Raw genomic sequence first — 27,543 nt, forward strand, 5'->3', positions numbered from 1 at the left:
ATTCAAAGAAAATCTTTCATAAAATATCTACTAAAAAATATTCATTTCATAACTCTTACAGAGCAAATGATTTAAACTTAACGAAAATAAAAGTTGAATGGGCTCAACGTTGTTTAACTTCGGTTTCCAAGTTGGGACCGCCTACTCTCGGACTAGGGGAGGAATAGGTAAGGCCGCATATAAACAAAACATAAAATTTATCTTGATGTTTAGTATAAATGGAAAGCTAATCGAAGAGGCCTAATAAAGGCGGGTGAGATATAAAATATATAGAGGAAAATCTATAATTAACAACAACAATTTATAACGTGATAAGATAATTGCTAAAAGCCTAAAACACACTTCCGTACACTAAGGGAAGGGTCGGCCATCTTTACTCTATGGAAAAAACCCAGAGATAAAAGAGCAAGGGCAAAACACTTTTACTCTCCTTTCAAAAGCATTTCTTTTGAGGATAGTATTGAATAATCCAACACGGCGAAAGCAATAAAACCAAAACCAAGTACTTCACCAATTCGGTAGAAAACTCGAGGTCATAATAGCGAGTGGAATCGACTTGTCGATGAAACCGACAGAGAAGAACTGGAGCTGTTTACATGTATATGCGGTATCTGGCCGATAGTCGGCGCTGGTGGGCACACCCGCTACCTTCATGGCGATCGCTCGCGAGTTTTTGGATTCTGTCGAGCCGTCGGAGACGTCAGCTATTATATATTCACCGGCTAAGTTTAATATTTAAAAATCATCTGATGATTAAATAAAGGGATTTTGACGAAGGAAAAATCTATTTCTGGGGAGAGACCTGTGACGCCCGGTGAAAAGTCCTTCTATCTACCTTTTCTGATATAAATCTTCCAAATATACCAGAGAAAAATAAAAGTATGGAATGCAGAGGTTACTACCCTCGCGCGAGTACCTCGTGAGTGTCGTGTCTACATCGGGGGCGTGTAAAAACCACTATTCACAGGCTGTCTTCCAATTAGATAACTCCTTCATCAAAGGGAAGGGCCGTAACAAAGACCCCAGAAACCACACTTGCACCACGCCACCGAACACCCTCCAGTACATCCTTCTGTTTTGGACTTGCCCGCAAAGTTGATATTTTTTTTGGCCAGTGTTTCTCGAAGTGTTTGTCGTTAATTAAACATGACTGACGTTGCTACTTCACCTTTACCAATGTTAAGTACCATAGTTTGTTTTGACAGTTTATTGCAGTACCGGGCATTTATTCTGTTTCCAGTATTGTGGGTTTCAGTTTTTGAAGCGATTGACCAGCCTCGATATCGGCAGCCATTTTGGGTTGTGTTCGCTTCAGTAAATTTTCAAGTTATTATTGCCCTTCTGGTACTCTGTCATCTAGGTTATATCACTTACGTTTTATGACCAATTTTATTATCATTATTTATTATTGGTTTTTACTATGGTATTTATTTGCTAGCAAGTCCAATTTGGACCTACGAAGAATAGCGATTTAGTCTTTGTTATAGTTATGTTCACACCTCAGGAAGGTGCTCGGTTTAGACTATATCTTTATGTTTATTTGTTACGTTGTTGTTATTCTTCGTTCTTGGTTACGATTACTAAGAAAAAGCAATCAAATTTATTATTTTTCTTATTTTATTGTGTGATGTTAGTTGTTATTATGTAACCTGAGAGCATGAGCATAGAGTGCTCGGTTTCTGCTACAGTATCAAACATGTAAAGGATCATGGTAAAGTGAGAACCATAGTTCATTGTGAGAAAGCTATCAATCTCTTGACCTTAAAATCATCTTTAAGAAAAGAAAAAGAGAGAGAGAGAGAGAGAGAGAGAGAGAGAGAGAGGAGAGAGAGAGAGAGAGAGAGAGAGAGAGGTTACAAATTTCTTAACTTTTTGTCACAAGTTTTGGTCAGATTGGAATGTGCGTAATTATGGAAAATTTTTAGTGGAAAAAAATGTCGCCTCAAAACAGGGACAAACTTCCATCATCTCAACCACTCACTAAGGTATGAAAATTAAACCTAAATTAAGACTTAGATATGATGGGATGCTTAAAGTAGGAGTCTAGCAGTAATAAAAAAAAATATATAACTAGAGACCCATGATATTTGAATTACAGATGGAAAATTGAAAAAGACAGCAGAGCATATCCTTTAGCAACAACAAAACACTTGCAAAATATAGTAAACTTTTGCTGAAAATCAATTAATATAACGTGGAGCTGGCCAAGCTATGACCCTAGTTGGAAAAGCAAAATGCTGTAAGCCCAAGGGCTCCAACAGGGAAAATAACCAAGTGACGAAAGGAAATACACTATATACTACATTTATATAAAATATTGTAAAGCTAATAAAAAGAATTAGAATAGATCTGTCAATATAAACTATGAAGAAAGATATATCAACCTGTGCAACATAAAAAAAAATTTGCAACAATTTTGGACTTCAACGGTGAAATTAGGAAGCTTACTCCACAATCAAATGAATACAAAGCTCCTTACAGTAACAAAAACAAGAATTTTCCTAAAAGAAGCCATTTAACCAGCAAATCCTAGACACCACAATTGCTTTCATTTTATGCATTGAGCATTTGCCTTTGGAGAATTTGTTTCCCTTTATATACATATTGGCTAGTACTCAATAAAAAAAAAAAAACCTTTGAAGCTCTTTACAATCAATTAATATTACACTACATTATCATATCTTTATAAAATGGTAATCGAGGCACTGCAAGACCACTAGACAAAAACGAGATGCATCCTTAAATTGATAGGATCTCAGGTCCAATATAATTAGATGGGGCATCAACCCCATAAACACCAACCCCTACTCTCCATTGTTTGTTTTCAGTCCGTTGATATTACACCTGCTATTTGAACAAAATGAAATGCTTTAAAAAAAGTTGATTGATAATTTGCAATTCAAATAATTTCTAATTCATCGCACATGTAGGTTCCTTTCTTTAAAATTCTCAAGTTGAGGATTCTTATCTAGAGAACTTGCCATAGTTTTAAATTTTCTTTTCTTAGAGAGTGATCTTGTATGTGTACAAACTACTCTAACAGTAGGTTGTTAACCCTTTGAGTGGCAAACCTCTCACCAAATAATGAGCACTCAAGTCTCTGGCACACTTTTTTTTTTTTTTTTTTTTTTGTGGGGGGGGGACATTTTACTTAATCCATTTTAGTGCAGAAAACATTTCTGATTTTTTTGCATAGTTCAATATACTTCTTTTTTAATGATACAAAATGCCACATTTTTTATTAAAACTGCCCTGCACATAAATAATAAAAGACAATAGGTAGTAATAACATAAAATACATCCAAGGATGCCAAAGGGCGTAGAAATCGCACATATAATACAACAAGTAAAATTGTCGTTCAAAGGGTTAAATTAAATTATCACATCATTTCCAGAAACTAAGGGCAACTGAAATTGAGTAAAGAGGTAAGGAGCCTCTTCTAAAGCTCACAACCAAGAACTAAATCTTATATAGACTAAAACAATTTAATGCAACTGCAGAGAATTCTTACCTTTGGTGTACCTTGAGCTACCAACCTTGTTCGGACTACATCACACGGCATTGAAACAAGAGTGCCGCACATTCCAGCTAATCCCCCACAAATAGCAGTCAGCTGTGTTTGTCCCTTTGATACATCATTTACTGCTTTTGTCAAAACAGCATAGCTCCCAAACTGTAAATAGAATACTGTACTTATGAAACCTTAGAAACAAAATGTAGACATAAAAAAAAAGACAATAAGAAAATGAAACTAAAACTGTCTCCTAAAAACAGTGTTGTTTACACACTATATTAGTCATTTAAAATTAGATATAAATCCAAATCCAGAGAACAACCTCAATTTACGATACAGTTAGTGAGAATAACAGTAAATATGGGGAGGTTGGATGAATACCTGTAGAAAAGCATAAGGCTTCATAGAAAATGTAATAAGATGAAGAGGCAGCCCTGATAAGATTTCAGGAGGAAAGACCACAGGATACACGGGAAAAGAGAGAAATCGTTTCACATCCAACTCCATAGAGAGAAAAGCTTACATTAAAATATTCATAACAATGATGAATGATGAAGGACTAAGTCCAGACTAAGGAACAACTACAGTATGACAAAATTGACAAAAACTATAATTCATCTACACAAACAAGTTGAGTCATTTGAGGAGAGTACAACTGTAATTAACCAGGAGCTAAAGGTCTCATGTTGAAGGATGTAACAAGTTGTAGAAAAGGTTCACAAAACCATACAATAATAAATTAAATATAGGCCTACCCACCTGCCCTACACCATAGGAGACGCTTAAAATCTGTGCTGGAATATGACCTTTCCAAGAGCCCCTGCACACCTTCTGTTCTGATTATTTTAAGCATACTCTGGAAAACTCCATGATACAGTCCTCCACCTCTTTTCGATGTCGGTTCAACCTGAAGCTAAAATGAAAGAAAAATTATTGCAACTTAAGAATTACTTTTTATGTTCAATACATAATGAACAACATTACTAATCAAAGTTAACCCTGCTACAAACTATATCCCACAATTTTAGACTTCAAAGTGCTCAAACAGGATACAGTAGGCAGCACTAAATACTTCTTGGAGCATGTTAATCCAAAGATGCCTTTCTTTGCCATTAACTTTTCTAACATTCTCTTATCTCTTTCTACCTAAACACCTTTTGGAAGTAGCTTCTTATTCTAGTCGGGAAATCGACCTCCTCTCTTCTTCTCCAAGATACACTCGTAATACACCAGCAAATCCATGACCCCTCAGTAGATCTTATTGTACCTGTTAGTGATGCCTATAGCTCTGTGACATCAGCCTCTACCCACAGATCAAGATGTTTACTCAGTTCAAGAACCTTCTCAGCGAGTCAATCGTCTCCTCAAAGCCATTGAAATTAACAAACATGGAAGACCTTTTTCCCCACAAACCATTGAAGTGTATCTGCTTTACTTCAGCCCAAGCATTATCTATGTTCTTCAGAGAAGAAAGAATGTTGTAGGGCTTACAAAATTTCTGGCTCTTCTCAGTTTCTTCTAAAGCCATAGATAAAGTGACTACGAAGGTAGAAGGCATTGGGAGAGTTAATGACACCTTGGTCCCTATGCTGCAAAATAGCAGTGGTATTGTGCAGTGAATAAACCAGCTGGATATCTGGATCAAAGTAATTCAATTGTGCAGGGTGACCAAGGGCATTGTCCAACATTAGCCACTTTGAAAGTGGCAAACCCTGGAAACAGTACAGATTCACTTCTGACACATGAAAATTTACTAATGAACTAACCAGTTTTCAAATGACTGAAGTGGCACCCAAGCTGCCTTCGATTTCCAGATGGCAGATGTTTGACCCTTAGAAATGCCCTTGGATTCCCAGCCCGAGCTTCAGCTCGTAGTCACCAATAGCATTATAAGCATAGTCAAGTCTCTCCTTGCCAAATTTATGTCCTGGCCAGCAAGGTAACTCCCCTTCTTAATCATTGCATCACACACATTAGGATACAATCTGCTGCTTTCTCATCACCTTGAGCTATAATGCTATGAGAATTTGCATGCTTCTAAAACCCAACTGGCTACAAACTTCAATTTCACTCCCTTCCCCTTTTCTTTTTTCTATGTGTCAAACAGTAATTTCGCTTTCGCCTGAATTACCCTAAGAATCACTTGGATATGCCGTTGACTCTGTTCTTCCAGCTGAATAACTAGAATAACAAATCTCTCCATCTCAATTATGAGACCACTACGCTGTTTTACAATCAATGTAGATTTCATAGGAACAGATTTCCATTACGTGATCAAAACCACAATCTTTATCTTTGATAATTGTTGTGGCATTAAAACTCTCAAGTTTCTGCACACTGTCAATTTTTGTTGGCATTTCTGCTCACTTCACAATCTCTAACTATACATCCATTGTGATGACATTCCTTTGATGCACTTGCCATTATCATCTACCTTATGTTTGGGAGCCATGATGAATAACAAAATGTTACAGGGAAACTTTACCAGAAAAAGACAATCCAGAACAACACACACACAAGCACAGAAGCACCAACAATCCAGAATGCCATACAGTACACATATGCACAAAGGTAACAACAATCCAGAAGGGCCTAGTAATTGCCAATGCAGGGCATTCATAAGTGGTTTTCTTCGCTCATGCACCGCGTTAATGTTTTCTTCGGCGATCGAAACTAAATATTAGTTCTCTATAGATACATACACGAACTAATCCTGCTGTTCATAAATATGACACAAACATTGGAGGTAGAAACCAGTTTTCTTATTAGTTTATGGGAGATACATCATATCCACGAAACACTGAAGACGAGACTGTTGTAACGTAAGGTCTTATAATATATCAGTAAGGGTTTTCAAAACTACCTTAAAAGTAGAAAATTATTTTCTACGCAAGCTTTAATCACAGTGTAACAGCTCTTCCATTCTTCTAAGAGAACTTCTAAATCAGAATAATTTCAAAACATACAATATTGACATATGTTGTCTTTACAATATAGTACACTAAGTAATTAAAAGAAATAAAAACACACATTTACAGTATTAACTCTTCCGTGAAAATTAAAGGCACTTTCTCCTTAGCAAAGGAAGCCAAAAATCTTTACACATATGTACAAGTCCCATATCTCAAACAGGATGAACATTATTATACCCATGTTTACACTCACGTACTTGGAATCTTATCTTCAAGACATCCAAAGGTTGGACGAGCCCCCTTGTAATCATGCCGCTAACAGCTCCGGCAATGGCATGCTCAGTTGCCGATAAATAGACGTCATGGTTTGAATTATACCCAACATGGCTCACCATAACTGAAAAAAAAAAAATTTAATTTTCAAAAACAACATGCTGTATGAAATAGGCTACAGGAATAAAGTATTCCAAAACACCCAATATAAAAAAAACGCAAAGCTTTAATTCATTCCATTTCTGTCTACAAATAAATATGTTATTTTCATTAGTAAAATAAATTTTTGAATATACTTACCCGATAATCATGTAGCTGTCAACTCTGTTGCCGACAGAAATCTACGGTCGGGATACGCCAGCGATCGCTATACAGGTGGGGGTGAACACACAGCGCCATCTGTGGTCAGGTACTCCAGTACTTCTTGTCAACACCACCTCAATTTTTTCCTCGGTCCACTGGTTCTCTATGGGGAGGAAGGGTGGGTCAATTAAATCATGATTATCGGGTAAGTATATTCAAAAATTTATTTTACTAATGAAAATAACATTTTTCAATATTAATCTTACCCGATAATCATGTAGCTGATTCACACCCAGGGTGGTGGGTGGAGACCAGCATATATGTTAACAAAGAAGCTAAGTATCCCGTATTTTATTTTATTAGTTATTCAAAAATAACAAAATAAATAAGTACCTGGTAAGGAAGACGACTTGAACCATTACTCTGCCTTTATTAAGTACGTCTTCCTTACTGAGCGTAGCGGTCCTCTTAGGATGCTGAACGACTCTTAGGTGCTGAAGTATAAAGGGCTGCAACCCATACTAAAGGACCTCATCACAACCTTTAACCTCGGCGCTTCTCAAGAAAGAATTGACCACCCGCCAAATCAACAAGGATGTGGAAGGCTTCTTAGCCGACCGTACAACCCATAAAAAGTATTCAAGAGAAAGGTTAAAAAGGTTATGGGATTATGGGAATGTAGTGGCTGAGCCCCCGCCTACTACTGCATTCGTTGCTACGAATGGTCCCAGGGTGTAGCAGTTCTCGTAAAGAGACTGAACATCTTTGAGATAGAATGATGCGAACACTGACTTGCTTCTCCAATAGGTTGCATCCATAACACACTGCAGAGAACGGTTCTGTTTGAGGGCCACTGAAGTAGCCACAGCTCTCACTTCATGTGTCCTTACCTTCAGCAAAGCAAGGTCTTCTTCCTTCAGATGAGAATGTGCTTCCCTAATCAGGAGCCTGAATAGGTAAGAAACTGAGTTCTTAGACCTTGGAAGAGAAGGCTTCTTGATAGCACACCAAAAGGCTTCTGATTGTCCTCGTAAAGGTTATGACCTTTTTAGATAGTACCTAAGAGCTCTAACTGGGCAAAGTACTCTCTCCAGTTCGTCCCCCACCAAGTTGGACAGGCTTGGGATCTCGAACGACTTAGGCCAAGGACGTGAAGGAAGCTCGTTTTTAGCAAAAAACCGAGCTGCAAGGAACATGTAGCCGTTTCAGATGTGAAAACTATGTTCCTGCTGAAGGCGTGGATCTCACTTACTCTTTTAGCTGTTGTCAAGCACACGAGGAAAAGAGTGTTCAATGTGAGGTCCTTAAAAGAGGCTGATTGGAGAGGTTCAAATCTTGATGACATAAGGAACCTTAGGACCACGTCTAGATTCCAGCCTGGAGTGGACAACCGACGTTCCTTTGAGGTCTCAAAAGACCTAAGGAGGTCCTGTAGATCTTTGTTGGTGGAAAGATCCAAGCCTCTGTGGCGGAAAACCGCTGCCAACATACTTCTGTAACCCTTAATCGTAGGAGCTGAAAGGGATCTTACGTTCCTTAGATGTAACAGGAAGTTAGCAATCTGGGTTACAGTGGTACTGGATGAGGAAACTGCATTGGCCTTGTACCAGCTTCGGAAGACTTCCCCTTTAGACTGATAGACTCTGAGAGTGGATGTCCTCCTTGCTCTGGCAATCGCTCTGGCTGCCTCCTTCGAAAAGCCCCTAGCTCTTGAGAGTCTTTCGAAAGACTGAAGGCAGTCAGACGAAGAGCGTGGAGGTTTGGATGTACCTTCTTTACGTGAGGTAGACGTAGAAGGTCCACTCCTAGAGGAAGAGTCCTGGGAATGTCGACCAGCCATTGCAGTACCTCTATGAACCATTCTCTCGCGGGCCAGAGCGGAGCCAACCAACGTCAGCCGTGTCCCTTTGCGAGAGGCGAACTTCTGAAGTACCCTGTTGACAATCTTGAACGGCGGGAATGCATACAGGTCGAGATGGGACCAATCCAGCAGAAAAGCATCCACGTGAACTGCTGCTGGGTCTGGAATCGGAGAACAATACAACGGGAGCCTCTAGGTTATCGAGGTAGCGAACAGATCTATGGTTGGCTGACCCCACAGGGCCCCAAGTCTGCTGCAAACATTCTTGTGAAGGGTCCACTCTGTGGGGATGACCTGACCCTTCCGGCTAAGGCGATCTGCCATGACATTCATATCGCCCTGAATGAACCTCGTTACCAGCGTGAGCTTTCGATCTTTTAACCAGATGAGGAGGTCCCTTGCGATCTAGAACAACTTCCACGAATGAGTCCCTCCCTGCTTGGAGATGTAAGCCAAGGCTGTGGTGTAGTCAGAGTCCACCTCCACCACCTAGTTAAGCTGGATGGACTTGAAGTTTATCAAGGCCAGATGAACCGCCAACAGCTCCTTGCAAAAGATGTGAAGTGTCCTTAGCTCCTGATTCCATGTTCCCGAGCATTCCTGTCCGTCCAAAGTCGCACCCCAGCCCGTGTCTGATGCGTCAGAGAAGAGACGGCGGTCGGGTTTCTGAACAGCCAAAGGTAGACTTCCTTGAGAAGAAAGCTGTTCTTTCACCACGTGAGAGTAGACCTCCTCTCTTCGGAAACAGGAACTGAGATCGTCTCTAGCGTCATGTCCTTAATCCAGTGAGCCGCTAGATGATACTGAAGGGGGCGGAGGTGGGGTCTCCCTAACTCGATGAACAGGGCCAGCGATGAAAGTGTCCCTGTTAGACTCATCCACTACCTGACTGAGCATCGGTTCCTTCTCAGCATGCTCTGGATGCAAACTAGGGCTTAGTAGATCTTTGGGGCCGACGGAAAAGCCCGAAAAGCTCGACTCTGAAGATCCATACCCAGGTAGACAATGGTCTGGGATGGGACGAGCTGGGACTCCTCAAAATTTGACCAGGAGGCCCAGTTCCTTGGTCAGATCCATAGTCCATCTGAGAATCTCCAGACAGCGACGACTTGTGGGAGCTCTTAAAAGCTAGTCGTCTGACGGAGCCGGACACAAGATCATGGTACTGATGCACAGTCTGTGAACTGTCAACCATGGGGAAGCGAGGAAGTACAGTGACAACCCGAAGCTGTCTAGACTGTCTGGGTCGTACAGACAACTCCTTATCGGGTTGCTGAGGTTGCCGCACTGCGTCACAACAAGTCACTTCTGCTGGTTGTTGAACGTCTTCCCAGTGACACACTGACTCCGTAAACAAAAAATCCTCTAACAAGGACTAAGCTTGGACTGCATGTCTTGCAACACAGCTCAAGGTCTATGGGAGCAGGTGTGGTAACAGACGGGGTTAGCGACTGAAGTGGAACCATTACCTTCCCTGGAAGCATGTTATGCTTAAATAAAAGTCCATAGGAGGCTACGCAGCTAAAGGCTCCTCTCCAAATGACAGAGTCCTCAAGGGAATATCAGAAGGAGGGAGAATAGCACTTTCTCATCTACAGGAACCATATCCGAGAAAAGCTAAGTTCTCTCAGTGAGGGTTTCACTGGTGCAAAAGCAGCAGACTAGAAGGCAACGTTATGAAACTGTTTGACAGTCTAGTGAGTTGGCAACAACCAAAGATGTGTGACTGAGAAGCATGCGGTAAGGTATGCAGAGCATGCTGTATGCAGAGCATGCTGTATGTAGAGCATGCTGTAAGGTAAGCAGAGCATGTTGCATGGCGTGCGGCTTATGCTGCATGGGATGAGGCTCATGCTGCATGGGATGAGGCTCATGCTGCATGGTATGAGGCTCATGCTGCATGGGATGAGGCTCAAGCTGCAAGGGAAGAGGCTTATGCCGCATGCGTTGAGGAGGATGCCGCATAGTATGATGCTCCTGCCTCATGGGTTGAGGCGGTTGCCGCATAGCATGAGGCTCCTGCCTCATGGTTTGAGGAGGATTAAATAAAGGAAATCTGAACCTGACACTAATCTAGCTGTCCGAGGATTTACCTGGTGAGACATCAGTCTCTTTATCAGCGAGTTTTACCAGATTTCCCCGGGCCACCACGTGACACAATTGGCAGTAATTCATTCAAATTACCCCTAATGAGTCAATATGGATAAATATTGACTCAACATCGTGTTCAAATAGAAATAAATTTCTACCTCATACTTGGGATCGAACGCTAGCCCCTTCTAATGAAAGGCCAGGTCGAAATCAACCATGCCACGAGAGCCCATTGAGGCTCCTGTGAGGTTCCTGCCTCAAGAATCTCATAGCATGAGGTTCCTCAAGAGTTGAGGCTCTTCCCTCAGTGGAGGTGGCTGCCGCAAGAGTTGAGGTTGCTGCCTCAAGGATGGTGGAGGTTGCCGCAACGCAAGAGGTTGCTGCATAGCGTTGGTATCTGGCAACTCCCAATGCGGCAGCTCACGCGTGGAGGTAGGTTGAGGAACCTCAACATCATACGTCTGGCAGGGTGGACTGCGCAGAGGTGGAGTTGAGGTTGCTGCCTCGAGGATGGTGGAGGTTGTCGCACCGCAAGAGGTTGTTGCCTCGAGGATGGAGGAGGTAGTCGCAACGCATGAGGCTCCTACCTCAAGGGTAGAGGAGGTTGCTGTAAAGCATAAGGCTCCTGCCTCAAGTGTTGAGGAGGTTGCCGCGTGGCAAGAGGCTCCTGCCTCAAGGAAAGTGGAGGTTGCTGCACAGAGCTGGTATCTGGCAACTCCCAATGCGGCAGCTCACGCATGGAGGTAGCTTGAGGAACCTCAACATCATACGTCTGGCAGGCTGGACTGCGTAGAGGTGGAGGAGCGCTCGCAGGAGGAGGTGTGTTAACCTTCTCTGCCTGAAACTCCTGCATCAACACCGCCAGCTGAGACTGCATTGTCTGCAGCATAGACCACTAGAGTTTAAGAAAGACAACAACAAACGGAGCTACTGTCCGTTGAGACTGAGGGTCTAAAACAGCTGGTGCGGCAACAGACGGAGCTACTGCCTGTTGCGATACCACACTCTCTCTGGGAGGTGTGCAGTTGTCGTACTGCAGCAAGTCTGAACTGACCCAGTGCTAATGGCTACACCTAGGAGTTGGACTTGCGCGGAAGGGACCGACTTGCACTTAAAAGCTGTAAGATTTGGTCCATGGTTTCTGCGAGAAACCTCTTCCGCAGACAAGGAATAAAAGGGCTCTCTCGTCTTTGTGTGGGTGGGGTGATCACGTCGGCAACGTGTGTAGATACACCCGAAACCACGGAGGGAAACGTCTGTTCGTCGATCAAGGCCTGCTGAACCCATAAGTCCTTCGACATTACTTCTCCCCTGGGCTTGGGAGCTTGTAAGAGGTCCCAGACTAGGCGAACAACTGGCACGAACAGACGAACCCTCGAACGCAACACTGTAACACTTTGCGCTTATCACTTATCACTTTTGATTTTCTGTTTGCACTTATTTCACTGAACTCGAAACTTTAAGTGGTTTGTACCTGAAACACGCAATTCTATCCTTCCTTAAAAGTTAGTAATTGCGAAAACAGAATTACAATGTAACAGAAAAATATAATGAAAGATAAATAATTCAGTGGCTGGAAAGAGACTAAACACTAGATCAAATAAACTACGTTTAAAATCTCTCACCGCATAAAGCTTGAGAACAAGAATAAAACTCTAGAAACGTTTACCTTCTTCCCCTTAAGAGACTAGGGAGAAGAGCAAAAACGATAACAACGTTACTCGCTTGAACGAAACGTTTATCCTCCTCTCTCTCCCTCCGTCTCTATCTCTCTCTCTCTCTCTTGACTTAGAACCTGAGAGATGAGCCCAATCATATATATCGTTAAAACATATTATTGTTAAAGGAAAAAAACTGAAAGATTTCCCAAATAAAAAGTTCCTTTATTAGATTAAAACCATTAAGCTAAGAAAGAATGAACAAAACGCTAGAATCGGTTTACTCTTACTGCAACGTGACACCGTGAAATTTCTCTCTCTATCGTAACGATAGAGCGCAAGTTGAACGTTCTGAACGTCAACAACTGCAGAGACAAAACAAAACGTTAGTTCAACTTTGAAAACAGTACGAGACTATCAAAGAAATTCTTTCAAAAACATTAAAATAGCATAATATGTTAACAGGTAAAAACGAAATGACGGGCTCAATGTTAATTAACTTCGGTACCAAGAAAAGACCGCCTACTATTAGGAAAGGTCGAATATAAACAAAAATAAAAATTAATTTTAATAAGTTTATAATAAAAGGAAGTTAATCGAAGAGGCCTATAAAAGGCGGAGAGAATAAAATAAATCTATAACTTTGTTAAGCAAAATTAAGAAAGAGAGTCTATACTCTCTTAGACACCAACACTTCCGTCTAAGGGAAGGGTCGGCCATTTAAAAGTGAAAGAGAGTTCATACTCTCTTCGTCACCAAAATTAATCAAATTAATTCCAAAAGCTAGCTAAGCTAATGATAAAACTTCCTGAATAGCGAAAGCTAAACTCTAGAGCAAATACATCACCAAATCGTGAGCAAAAACTCCAGAATCAACAGCGTATACATGTAGGTCTAGCCGGAGGCACGACAGAGGAAAAATTGAGGTGGTGTTGACAAGAAGTACTGGAGTACCTGACCACAGATGGCGCTGTGTGTTCACCCCCACCTGTATAGCGATCGCTGGCGTATCCCGACCGTAGATTTCTGTCGGCAACAGAGTTGACAGCTACATGATTATCGGGTAAGATTAATATTGAAAACTTACATTTTTTTCAAACAATACTCCTTAACATACAGATCATTTCAAATACACTGTACAGTAATGTATTTTCAATTAAAGGAGTCCAACAATGCCAGAGGACTGATTGCACATTGGAGTTTAGCAGTAGCTACATTTATAATGAAAGGTAGTAGTATTTTGCACTGACAGAAATAATAATGATGTAAAAATCTTTGTAGATGATTAAAGTTTAGAATGTGTAATATCTTGAGATTTTTCTTAATCTTAAAAGTCAGTCTAACGGTAAAATATTGTATTGTAAACAAAATGTGGGTAGGGTATTGGCTGTGATGTCAGAAATTAAAGTAATTTTATTCCACATGAAGTTACTTCATATTTAAACTAAAATTATTTCAATACTTTCCTGAAATTTCTGTATTATCCATTTCTCCAAATGAAAAGCTCTGAAGATCCTATCTTTAAAATTTTTTATTCAAAACAACCCTTTGTTCCAAGTTTAGAGAGAGAGTGTGGTACAGAAAAATTACGTTTCTCTTCCTCAACCCAAAACAGTATAGTTAAGGTATGGTAATTGGTCCATACCCACTAATAAAATATGACATTTGTATATTTGTTTAAAAAATCCAAAGCTTTTATCAAGTTTTAATTGCTACATTGTAAAAGACAGTTCAAGTGGTAAATACTTTAAGTGCTTAGTTCAAGCAAATTAGTATAGTCAGACAATAAAGGAGACTACCTACACCACAAGGAGCTAACATTTTACCTCTTAAATCTCATATCCTTTAACTGATTAAAACACAGCAGATCTTTAACAATCAAGAGGAAATAGAAGAACTCTCCAAGTAAAAGATGCTATGCTTGTACTATAGAAACTGGAATATTGGAATTTTCAAGACTGGAGTACTACAATCAAAGTAGGTAGTAGGTTGGCCAAGGCACCAGCCACCCATTGAAATACCGTACTACAGCTAGAAAGTTACTGGGTCCTTTGACTGGCCAGATAGTACTACAGTGGATCCCCCTCTGGTTACAGGTCATTTTTCCTTTGCCTACACATACACTGAATAGTGTGACCTTTTCTTTACAAATTCTCCTCTTTCCTCATATACCTACTGTACTTTGTAATGGTATTATTATTATCAATATTATTTCTAAGCTACAACCCTAGTTGGAAAAGCAGGATGCTACAAGCCCAGGGGCTCCAACAGGGAAAATATCTCAGTGAGGAAAGGAAAAAAAGAAAAATAAAATATTTTAAGAAGACTCTTTGGCTATGGTAAGCAACTCTTCTTGGAAGCCAATCCAAAATCAAACCATTGTTCTCTGGCCTTAAGTAGTGCCATAGCTTCTCTAACATGGTATGCCACTGTCTTGGGTTAAGAGTTCTCTAACAAGCTGGTACATTCAGACTCACAATTCTAGGTTTCCTTATTTCCTTTCCTCACAGGGCTATGTTCCCTGTTGGAGCCCTTGGGCTTAAAGCATCCTGGTTTTACAACTAGGGTTGTAGCTTAGCTAGTAATAATAATAAATACAGTACTACAAACATGGCTGAATCTACATTGAAAACTTACAAAATTAAAAGATTTTGATAAAATATTTCATAAATTGCAGTCCATTACAAAAAATTAAAACTGAAATTAATAACCAAAAACCTATCAAGTTTTAAATTTTAAAATAAATTTGCAGTAGGGAGAAGTTTGCACATTCCATAAAATATGTATGACCATAGTGTTGACCTACATTCTCTGCACTTCCGAGAAGCCATTAATTAAAAGTGCCTCTTCCAATAATAGGGGCACGTGGGGAGCTTCTCTAAGACCAATAATTCGACAGATAACACTCGTAACTTTCATAAACGAAGATGACCCCCTAGGGCTGAAGTAGGGACTTCCTGGGGGGCATTCCAGTTGTGTCTTGAGTCTAACTGTGGCAAACTCTGGAGAATCCTCAGTAACTATAAAGGATGAAGTACCAGGAGACCGAGCCCTAGGTCTAGGTTCAGTAGGATACGGTTCTTGTTTAAGTGCTGTCTTTGGGATCTTATAGCTATCAGGAATATCTTTACGTTTCGTCAAATCTCTGGAGTACAGTAGAAGTTCATGGAACTGACTATGAACGTGAGGGCAAGGTAAAGGCAAGCTCTCATTCTGGGGAAAAAGGATAATATGATGGGGGAGGAAGTGAAAGTTTAGCTTCATCATGAGTCTGACAAGAAAAATCAGTCATCAGTAATTTACATTCACGTGAAATGTCAAGGTCTCTCCGAGCTGGTGACTTGGGGATCAGGTTCATGTCTGAGTTTGAAAAAGCATTGGAGAACTGGGTCGTAAATGCTTGGGTGCTAATGGAGCATGAAATTACGAGGAACAACTTAGGGAATGGGGGATAACGTTCCAAGTGTTGTTTCCTATCACTTGCTTGAGGAAAGATAGGTCTAACCTCTAAAAACTGCCAATTCTTTTCTCCGATTCATATGATATGATTGATAAGTCACTGAAGGACAAATCTCCTCCTCCACAGGAACTACTGGAGGAGAAGGAGGAGTCCTAACCAAAGGGGAGTTTCCGGAACAATAAGTTGTTGGATGAACAGTAGGCGGGCTAGTTGCTGTGGCTATGCGTTCAACTGGCGTGCTCGCTGTTAGGCGCGTATCGCATTCAGGTTGAAAACAAGCTAGCGAGGGATAGTTTGTAAGACTGCGGACACACTGTCGAGCTATAGTGAGCTCCCAGTGAATGCAGTAACTTATGATAATCTTTTATCACCGTAGATTTCTTAGGATAAAAAGTCTTTGTTATTTTCCAGTCAGGGGGAGGGGAAAGTAGTCCATGAAGGGGAACAATTCGATTGTGGTGTACGAGGAAAATGATGGCGCACAGCTAAAGAATTAAAAGTGTACGCGTTGGTGTTTACTGATGGGATTTGTGTGCGACTCACACTAATAACACTTTTGGAACATCAAAAAAATCTCCTTGTTCTCCTACATCCCAAATGAGGAGTTGCTTGTATGAGCTAAGCACACTTGTGTGTGTGGTTGTGTGGGGGGGGGGGGGGATGGCGAATGAGGAGGATTGTTAAAATCCGATGATACGTGACATCAGCCGGAGTGCTATCGACAGCTGGTGTGAAGCCAGTTCCCAAAGGGTTAACTTCAGAGGAAGAAATCTCAGCCTCAAGACTGAGGGCCAGAGAAACTACAGTACCGTACTGTACTTTATATCCACATACTCATTCACAAACATTTGGTCGCCATCAATCATTACCGGGTCCTAAGGTAACTTCGATAACAATGGATCAGACAGGGTAATCAGACAGGGTAATCAGACAGGGTAAGATCAGGACAGGAAAAAGCAGGCTTAGGATTCATAGTTTCTGTCGACGCCAAAGAACGATCACATTTGGATTTTTTTCTCCTGCGACCTCTAAACCTCTTCCATTGATATAAAAGCGAAGGTCAGAAACAGATGACCAAACGCTTTGGCGACCAGAATTAGAATGGGATCTCAGCCACCAGCAACAATAAGCCAACTAAACAATAAGATCAAGCTAAGCTGGAATTCTATCCATAGCTTTAATCAAAAAGTCATTAAGTCAAGATAGCCTACAAGGCATCATAGGGTACATTTGACTAAATAAAATTAAAATATCCTTAACAAAAAGGCATCATAAAAAGTTATAAAAGTGGCAAGATGAAAACCCAAGAGAAAACTAAAAAAATCATTGAAAAAGTGGATAGATGAAGACCTAGCCTTGATAGAATTCAGGAAAATGGAATAGGGCAAAAGAATACATGGAGAACTCGTAAAGAGAAAAACAGACAAAAACATTGATGACCACTGTAATGATAAAATACGATGAGTATGATGATAAAATACTCTTATGAAACACGATAAGATACGTAAATAAACCTTAATTATGATTGCTATACAACACCTTGGCACTTGCAATTGATGCGAAAGAAGACCATGTAGAGCAAACTAAGGTTAAGATATAAGTTAACAGATGGCTTTGCACATTTAACAATACATAGCTCCCTAAGCTGTCATTAGAACAGTTATTGAAAGCACATGGTCCTCCCTAACCCAACCTAGGTCTCTACTGTTTGGAGACCAACCACTCACTCAGAGTGACCCAAGACCGAGTTTTCTTACTCTGCAAACACCTTTAGCATCTGTGGATGGCATCACCAGCCCTCTTCAAGTAAATGGATATTGGACGTCACCCTCCACATAACTTGGGCTGTAATGTCATTGTGCAACATTCATTGGGACATCTTTGAATAGAGGAATGGTAAATCTAGGGTATATTAAAATACCTTATGTCCCCCTTCAAACATATATTAGAACACAACAATCATTAATTTGTATTATTGTACTGTTTTACAGGGCAATGTAACCTAGGAAAAAAAACTACTTTTATCTATAGAAAAATCTCCGCTCTCCTCGAAAATGACACTCGTTTCCGTCGCAAATGTAGTTTCAGAAATATATATATATCTATATCCTACGGTAATGGGGGACCCCCGGTGAAAACTCGGGGTTTTGGGTGGGAAAAACATACCGAACATAGTATCTGATTGGGGCACGAGTAAATATATACAAATGTTATACTTAACAAAAATACATGGTCTAATGGCTCTTAGCCCACTCTAAGCTAAGCTAACTACCTTAGACTAAACAGGAAATCAAAGACACTTTAAGAACAGAATATTAAAATATATAACGATTACCGTACCTTAAACTAAGTGAGCTAGCCTAGACTGGTATTCCGGAGAAACTGTCATCTGGATTCGGTGCAGAGCCCAATATGGCCGGAAATCTTCCCGGAAGTATTATCAGGCCTATAAGGGTTAGCTACATTGGACACTGCATCGCCAAATAGACCTGTCAACGTATTAATAATTACGAGGTTATTACTCCTTGATGACCCGGTTTACCGGTTAGAGTAATTGGGCAATTCGTAATTTCCAAGTTCCTCGTTTCCTGGTTCCTGGTTCCTGGTTCCTTATTGCTCACTCCGCAAAATAAGTTTGCGGGCACTCTATCTCTTTATAGATAGGTGCAAAGCTTCTAAGCTTATTCTTATTATTAAGTTTGTATCATCTGTGCCTTAAATAAATTAATATAATGTGGTTCACAATCTTTACTTTTATTCCCTTATACTTTGAAATTGGATAGGATAACACCTTGCTATCATCAGTTTTGGCAACCTGTTGTGGTAATCAGTTTGGGCTTCCTAAACTCTTCTTTTATATTCATTGCCCTATCTATAAATGCAGCCAGATCCCTGCCAGGATTTTTTAGCATACCTAAACTTATTTCTACATTCTTCAGCTGTTCTAACTTTGGGCATAAAAATAAATGTTCGGTGGTGTCTTCTTCCTCTTTGCATAAATCACACATATTGTCATCATATTTTCCCCTGAAATTTGCTCTTAAGTTGAGCATATTTAATCTTGCTTTCATCACAAGGGATGCCTTATCCAGATACATTTCTCTGATATAAGGCATAGGGCCATTTCCTTTAATAAATCTTAATTTTTTCATTATTTTCTTTTTTTCGTCAATAGTTTCTTCTATTTTTTCTATAATTCTTTTCTTGATTTCTTTTTTCAGGGTCCTTTTCCCCCAACTTCTTATTTCTTCCACTTCCATCCCATATTTACTGCAGATTTCTTCTACGCTCTTGCTCCAGCACTTCCCATACGGGTTCTTCAATTGATCCTCAATTATCTCTCTTACTAATCTTTTTTCCTCGGAGTTTATGATGTTATGGAAGAGCATTAACTTCTTATATTCTATTCTGCAGGACACCGGCCATATTCCTGTTTCTGCAAGTATGCCCCAATATGGAGTACTCGCAGGTAGTTCGTACATATTTCTTATTATCTTGTATTGGAGGTTTTCTAGATCTTTCATATCTTTGTCCCTAATTACACTCCAGGTCTCCACGTTGGCAAATATTGTTGGTACAACTACTGTTTCATATATTTTCTTTCTGACTTCCAATGCCATCTTTCCAACTTTTCTCGTATCCCCATATTTTCTTATTTCTTGGGTCATATATGCAACCCTCTGGGTTTTTTTACTGATACTCAATTCTTTGTTTCCCTTCTCTGTATACCATTCACCCAGATACTTATATTCCTTAACTAAACTTACTTTTCCGTTCTTCACTTTTGTTTCAATCTCCACCTCTTTCTCTTTCTTTCTTTTGTTAATTCTTAATACACCCGATTTTTTGGGGTTGGTGTTTATAGTGAACTTCTTTAGGGTCTCTAGGCTATGGCAGTTACTTATGGCACATTCGATACCATCTTTCCTTCCTGAGGGAAACATTATATCATCTACATATACAAGTGATTCAATTTCAATATTTCTTATCAATGTGATATTTTTTCTGCTAATGCTATTAACTTTGTCAGTTGCTATACTGCATAGCTTGGGTCCATATATAGTTCCTTGTCTAACATTTCCTTCAATCGTTATATCTTCTGTTGTGCCTGCTGGACAGTTGATGGCTGCTCTACCTTTTTCATTCATTTTTTTAACTATCAATGCTTCTTTCCATCCTATCATTTTTCCCATTTCTTTTATGCAGTCCTTTAGATCTAGCTTATCAAAGCACTTATACGCATCACAGAACCATACGTATGTCGACCCTCCCAAATAGGCGTTATAGTCTATTACTGCATTTAGTGTAAGCAGATGATCGGCCGTAGATCTTCCTTCAATGCCTCCACACTGGAATCGACTCATCTCTTCTTTGAATCTGTCCTTATATTTTTTCATCCTTATTTTCTCGTATATTTTACTAATTATGCTTGTAATAAATAAGCCTCTTTTATTTTCTAGTTCCATTTTATTTCCCTTTTTGTGGATTGAAAGTATCCACATCTCTTCCCACTCTTTAGGGATACATATGCTCTCGTCAATTTCTGTGAGTATCAGCTTCAGGCTTTCTATTATCTCATTCCCCATCATTTTAATCATAACATTGTTCTCTCCACAACATTGTGGATCTGTGATTGTGGGCACACTACTAGAAGGAGGGTAGTTGGTGCATTAATTACCTCCTACTCAGACAACACAGCTTATACAATTTTACTTATAACTTAAAGGACATTTCTAATATACTAGTCAACATCTTTAGTTAGTGTTTCTAATTTCCCTAATTCTATGCAAATGCTTCTGAATTTTCTTAATTCCTTACAGCAGAATATATGTTCTGTAGTATCCTCTGACTCCCTACACAACACACAAAGCATATCATTATCATTCTTGTTTCTATAATTTTATTTTAATTCTATCATATTTAACAGCGTTTCCATAACTATTACGGACTCATTAGTGTTCAGTTCTTCTATGTAATCACTTCTACCATTACTATTCACAAACCTCAGTTTGGTCATCTCTGCTTTCTCTTCTATTTTTCTGTTAATTTAATTTGCCACTTTACTTTTTATTTCTTTTTTGAGTTCTTGCTTTTTATATTTTCTTACTTCTTCAATTCTAATATCATATTTATTGCATATTTCTGTGATACTTTTTCCCCAACATTCCCCACATGGTTCTCTTATTTGATCTTCCACTACCTCCTTAATCAGCCGTCTGCCATCTAATGTTATGATATGTCAGCTTTTTGTTCAATACTTCCCTATTTATCATCTCGTACTTCATGGTCATCAACCATGTAGGCCTGGGTCTTCCAACTCCTTTAGTGCCTTGGGAAGATAACTGATAAAATAAATATTTACCACCAATATGTGGAGTTTAGCAGTCCAACTTTTATTCTTGAAAAATCCCAAGTTTAACATTCAAACTTTTTTTTTGAGAACCCGAAGTTTAATAGTCAAACTTTATTGAAAGTTCCAAGTTTAAGTCAAACTTTTTTCTATTAAACCCCTAAGTTTAACAGTCAAACCTTTGCAAGCCCTAAGTTTAACCGTCAAACTTTTTCTCTTAAAAGGGGGGGGGGGGGGAATCGTGATCCCCCTGGATCTGTTATTATTATTATTATTATTATTATTATTATTATTATTATTACCTAAGCTACAACTCTAGTTGGAAAAGCCGGATGCTATAAGCCCAGGGACTACAAGAGGGAAAAATAGCCCAGTGAGGAAAGGAAATAAATAAACTACAAAAGAAGCAATAAACAATTAGAATAAAGTATTTTAAGAACAGTGGTAACATTAAAATAGATGATTCCTATAAAACTAGAAAAACTTAAAGAAAAACAAGAAACAAGAGGAAGAGAAATAAGATAGAAAACTCTCCCCTTACACTGCTGTTGGTTCTATTATTATGTAAATTATATTTTTAATTAAACTGAACGTTTTCAGGAAATGTTGCATGAAAGAAAGTAGATTGAAAAGAAGAAAATTTTCAAATTAAAATACGCAAAGAGACATTAATAAAAGGTAAAATCGTTTCAATGAAGTAATCTGTAATTAAAATACTTAGAAAATAAAAATTTGCATCAGAATCCCAAAATTAAATTTTGCATCAGAGCGATCATGGGCCTACTGGTTTTGACTTTAATGCTTACAGCTTTACACTTTATAACAAATATATTTATAAATGCTATTCAGATGCAATGTTTTTTATAATTTCTTTTTAAAAAAATGCGTATGCTGGAAATAAACAACTTTAGTTTTGAATTTAATAGTTAAGATCTTCATGAAGTTTTACATTAGTTTTTGTTTGTTTACAATTCAAAGTTCCAGACTTTCAGTTAACTCGAGTCTGTGTATTTGTGTCAATCAAGCGTTCTTGTGTTACATAAAAAAAAAAAAAAACGTTACAATTTAAAGAATTAACTTAAACTTTCCTAAGACAACAGTTATTGTTGAAGTTTTAAATAGCGTTTTGACCCTTTTGAAAAGTCTTTTAGACTTAGGGTGAGTGTTACTGTGCCAATATGCCAAGAGTAATGCCCTTTAAGGACAGTCCCAGTTTCCTTTAAGGATATGTTCCTTTTCAACCTGGTGGTGAGTGTTCCAATTAATGTTGTTTATACTTATCAAAAGAAATTATAGGGGTGTATATATTATACCGGCCACCTGTATGTATTATTGTGGTTAACTTAGAATATGACAGTGTAAGGGGGGTCGTTACCCCCCCCCCCCCATTATCTAAGTAGGTAAGGACATGGCTTGTAGGTTAGGTAGGTTAGGTTAGGGGGGAAAGTTTAGGTTAGTTGATGTCTATTATTAATCCCAACTGCCGGTTGGGAAGCAAACACGTGATTGAGACTAGTTTAGGGTAAGCTAAGGATATGGTAGTCTAGGGGGACGGGTCTCGGATAGCGTAGCACTCCCGGAAGGTAAGGATACGACTCCTAGGTTAGGTTAGGTGGGGTACCTTAGGTTAGGTGGTATTCTTGTGATTGCTTCCCTTTTAAGGTGTGGTGTTTCAGTCATAAAATTTTAAATTTTACACACGTCTGAGGGCGTGCTAGAAGTAGGAATGAATGGCGAGCAATTGTGACACAGTTCCAGTAGGCCCTGCTGCTCCCTCCGGTCACCTTGGATGACCGCGGAGGTAGCAGCAGTAGGGGATTCAGCATATGAAGCTTCATCTGTGGTGGATAACGGGGTTGGGTGGGCTGTGGCACCCTAGCAGTACCAGTCGAACTCGGTCGAGTCCCTCGTCAGGCTGGGAGGAGCGTAGATTTCTCATTTTTTTGATGTCGGCTACCCCCCAAAATTGGGGAAGTGCCTTGGTAAATAAATAGATAGACACGCTGTCTGTTCCGGCGAACTACATAGGCTCTAATGTTACTTTCGTAGGTAACTTCTACTGGTACCATGTTACTGGCCATTAGGTCTATCCTGCTTTTCATCCACCACTTTTAGGTGGTTTGGGTTTTGGTGGGGAAAGAATAGCAAGAAACCAGGCCATCTATATTAGGAATAGGAAATTAGGAAGTTTAAGAGATGGGTTAATATAAGATACATCAATTTTCAGCAACACTTGATATTGCCTTAAGAATTTGACAAGTGCTGTCTACTTTGGCATTTTTCTCTATGATTAAAGGGGGTTGGGTCATTATAACTTGCATATCAATTGATTAAAATGTGATCACCATTTCATTGTTTTAAGTTTATTGTTTACTTTATGGCGACTGATGTTTGATTACCTCACATTTGTAGATTGCATGTGTTCTTTGGCAGATTTCAGTGTGTGTGTGTGTACGTACGTGAGCTTTTTTTTTTTTTTTTTTTTTTTTTTTTTTTTTTTTTTTTTTTTTTTTTTTTTTTTTTTTGTAATCATAACCTGCCTTTTATAACCAATTAAGAGCTTCCAAACATTTCTGCACAAGTACCAGGATGTTCTCTTACTAGAGCTATTTCATTTTCACCTCTGCTTCAGTTCCAGGCTCTCAGAATTACCTTAGCCGTAAATGACGATTCCTAGAGAGGAGTTCAATCTATTTCAAATTTCAGTGTTAATACTTATATTTTGATAATTGATTATATTGAAAGTGCTCATCATTCAGCATATAGCTATTGATGTTCATCTGAAAATAAAAAATATCCTCAAAATAATTATCCATATGATTAGCGTGTGCGCAGCTTATCCATGTACTCTTTGCCAGTACAGAGGAGCAGTGAGATTATGTTTATTTGCAAGCAAAGCAAGCTACAGCGGAACTGAGACAATTAGAGGAACGTGATATAGATTAGAGGTAATTATGATACTTTAAAGCGACTCATGGGGATGGCATGCACAGCACATTCATGTACCGCTTGCCAGAACAGAGGATCAGTAAGGTTATGTTTATTCATGAGTGAAGCGAGCCATGGCGGAGCAAAAACCATCTGAGGGACATAATATGGATTATAGGTGTTTATGATACTTTAATTTCCTGCACTTACATGAACCATATATTTTTCCAACTGATTATCTTTTGCTTCTTATACATTTCTGACCATTATTGTTGTGGGAAATCACCCATTTTTGGTGTTTCCATACCCAAAACCCTGGTTTCCCACTAGGATCTCCCATAATTATTTTCATAAAGGTGTGTTAGAAAACTCATAAATGGGAGGTTTGCCTCCATTATTCATCGTCAGAAATGGATAAAACACAAAACAACAAGTTGGAAAAATATATGGTTCAAGTATTTGGTTATAGATTAAAGTATCATGTATTTATCCAGGGAAGTATCCTGCTGTAACTTGAACTAACATATATACATATACCAAGGCCCTTCCCCCAATTTTGGGGGGTAGCTGACATCAACAAAGAAACAAAAACAAAAAGGGGACCTCTACTCTCTACGTTCCTCCCAGCCTAACAAGGGACTCAACCGAGTTCAGCTGGTACTGCTAGGGTGTCACAGCCCACCCTCCCACATTATCCACCACAGATGAAGCTTCATAATGCTGAATTCCCTACTGCTGCTACCTCCGCGGTCATATAAGGCATCGGAGGCAGCAGCAGGGCCTACCTGAACTGCGTCACAATCGCTCGCCATTCATTCCTATTTCTAGCACGCTCTCTTGCCTCGCTCACATCTATCCTCCTATCACCCAGAGCTTCCTTCACTCCATCCATCCACCCAAACCTTGGCCTTCCTCTCGTACTTCTCCCATCAAGTCTTGCATTCATCCCCTTCTTTAGCAGACAGCCATTTTCCATTCTCTCAACATGGCCAAACCACCTCAACACATTCATATCCACTCTAGCTGCTAACTCATTTCTTACACCCGTTCTCACCCTCACCACTTCGTTCCTAACCCTATCTACTCGAGATACACCAGCCATACTCCTTAGACACTTCATCTCAAACACATTCAATTTCTGTCTCTCCATCACTTTCATTCCCCACAACTCCGATCCATACATCACAGTTGGTACAATCACTTTCTCATATAGAACTCTCTTTACATTCATGCCCAACCCTCTATTTTTTACTACTCCCTTAACTGCCCCCAACACTTTGCAACCTTCATTCACTCTCTGACGTACATCTGCTTCCACTCGACCATTTGCTGCAACAACAGACCCCAAGTACTTAAACTGATCCACCTCCTCAAGTAACTCTCCATTTAACATGACATTCAACCTTGCACCACCTTCCCTTCTCGTACATCTCATAACCTTACTCTTACCCACATTAACTCTCAACTTCCTTCTCTCACACACACTTCCAAATTCTGTCACTAATCGTCCAAGCTTCTCTTCTGTGTCTGCAACCAGTACAGTATCATCCGCAAACAAAAACTGATTTACCTCCCATTCATGGTCATTCTCGTCTACCAGTTTTAATCCTCGTCCAAGCACTCGAGCATTCACCTCTCTCACCACTCCATCAACATACAAGTTAAACAACCACGGCGACATCACACATCCCTGTCTCAGCCCCACTCTCACCGGAAACCAATCACTCACTTCATTTCCTATCCTAACACATGCTTTACTACCTTTGTAGAAACTTTTCACTGCTTGCAACAACCTTCCACCAACTCCATATAACCTCATCACATTCCACATTGCTTTCCTATCAACTCTATCATACGCTTTCTCCAGATCCATAAACGCAACATACACCTCCTTACCTTTTGCTAAATATTTCTCGCATATCTGCCTAACTGTAAAAATCTGATTCATACAACCCCTACCTCTTCTAAAACCACCCTGTATTTCTAAGATTGCATTCTCTGTTTTATCCTTGATCCTATTAATCATTACTTTACCCTACACTTTTCCAACTACGCTTAACAAACTAATACCTCTTGAATTACAACACTCATGCACATCTCCCTTACCCTTATATAGTGGTACAATACATGCACAAACCCAATCTACTGGTACCATTGACAACACAAAACACATATTAAACAATCTCACCAACCATTCAAGTACAGTCACACCCCCCTCCTTCAACATCTCGGCTCTCACACCATCCATACCAGATGCTTTTCCTACTCTCGTTTCATCTAGTGCTCTCCTCACTTCATCTATTGTAATCTCTCTCTCATTCTCATCTCCCATCACTGGCACCTCAACACCTGCAACAGCAATTATATCTGCCTCCCTATTATCCTCAACATTCAGTAAACTTTCAAAATATTCCGCCCATCTTTTCCTTGCCTCCTCTCCTTTCAACAACCTTCCATTTCCATCTTTCACTGTCTCTTCAATTCTTGCACCAGCCTTCCTTACTCTCTTCACTTCTTTCCAAAACTTCTTCTTATTCTCTTCATATGAATGACCCAATCCCTGACCCCACCTCAGGTTGATTTATCGAGATATATTCTAAATAATCTTTCCTAACGTAACCCAGAGCGGTATTGCTGATGATTGTAACTCCACCTAACCTGACCTAGGTCACTCCTAAATCATGTCATAAAATATTTAGGATTATTTCTAACCGAGGTTACCAAATGAAGCCTGTCTAGAGGAGCTTTGTTAATGTTATTGGAGTGCTATTCATTCAGGACACATCTTCCTTTGCCTAATTTGGGATACCTGTCAACTTTGACTCCTTCCCTCACCATTTTCTTGATGTGGTACTGCCACTTGGAGGAATACATCCTAAGCCTCCTAATTGGTATCATAAATTTTGGCAATATTGCGCTGAATATAGACAAGATCTTACCAAATACTCAACCCCCAGAAGTAATAATTTTCATTCTTTGTGCATCGTCTGACTGTTGTCAGATTATCACAGCTAAGCCTACTGATAATATTTGTCAAAATATATATTTAAGACATATATATGGGTATAGTATTTGCAATGGTATCCTTCTTCCTTCAGTCAATTTCTAATCAGTTCGCGCACACCCTTTAGCGAGCTACTATGCATACTACTATGGGCTTGTGCACTCCTATGGGGGCACCATCTCACCCGG

The 27,543-nt window shown here is 39.6% G+C and overlaps 1 protein-coding gene and 1 long non-coding RNA gene across 2 annotated transcripts in view; one reads left to right on the forward strand and one right to left on the reverse strand.

Annotated features, from left to right (window-relative positions):
• LOC137656812 (mitochondrial thiamine pyrophosphate carrier-like) overlaps positions 1-18,644 on the reverse strand; it is a 615,169-nt gene extending 596,525 nt beyond the window's left edge. The window contains 5 exon segments of the mRNA XM_068391122.1: positions 3,513-3,674; positions 4,275-4,328; positions 4,330-4,428; positions 6,685-6,824; positions 18,414-18,644. Of these exon segments, the coding sequence (XP_068247223.1) occupies positions 3,513-3,674; positions 4,275-4,328; positions 4,330-4,428; positions 6,685-6,822 (453 nt within the window). The 5' untranslated portion in view covers positions 6,823-6,824; positions 18,414-18,644.
• A 3,755-nt stretch (positions 18,645-22,399) lies between these two features.
• Positions 22,400-27,543, forward strand: part of LOC137656103 (uncharacterized) — a 59,926-nt gene continuing 54,782 nt past the window's right edge. The window contains exon 1 of the long non-coding RNA XR_011046942.1: positions 22,400-22,671. This is a non-coding gene — a long non-coding RNA (uncharacterized lncRNA). The remainder of the gene's footprint in view (positions 22,672-27,543) is intronic.

Source organism: Palaemon carinicauda, chromosome 17, assembly GCF_036898095.1.
Source record: "Palaemon carinicauda isolate YSFRI2023 chromosome 17, ASM3689809v2, whole genome shotgun sequence".
NCBI lineage: Eukaryota > Metazoa > Arthropoda > Malacostraca > Decapoda > Palaemonidae > Palaemon > Palaemon carinicauda.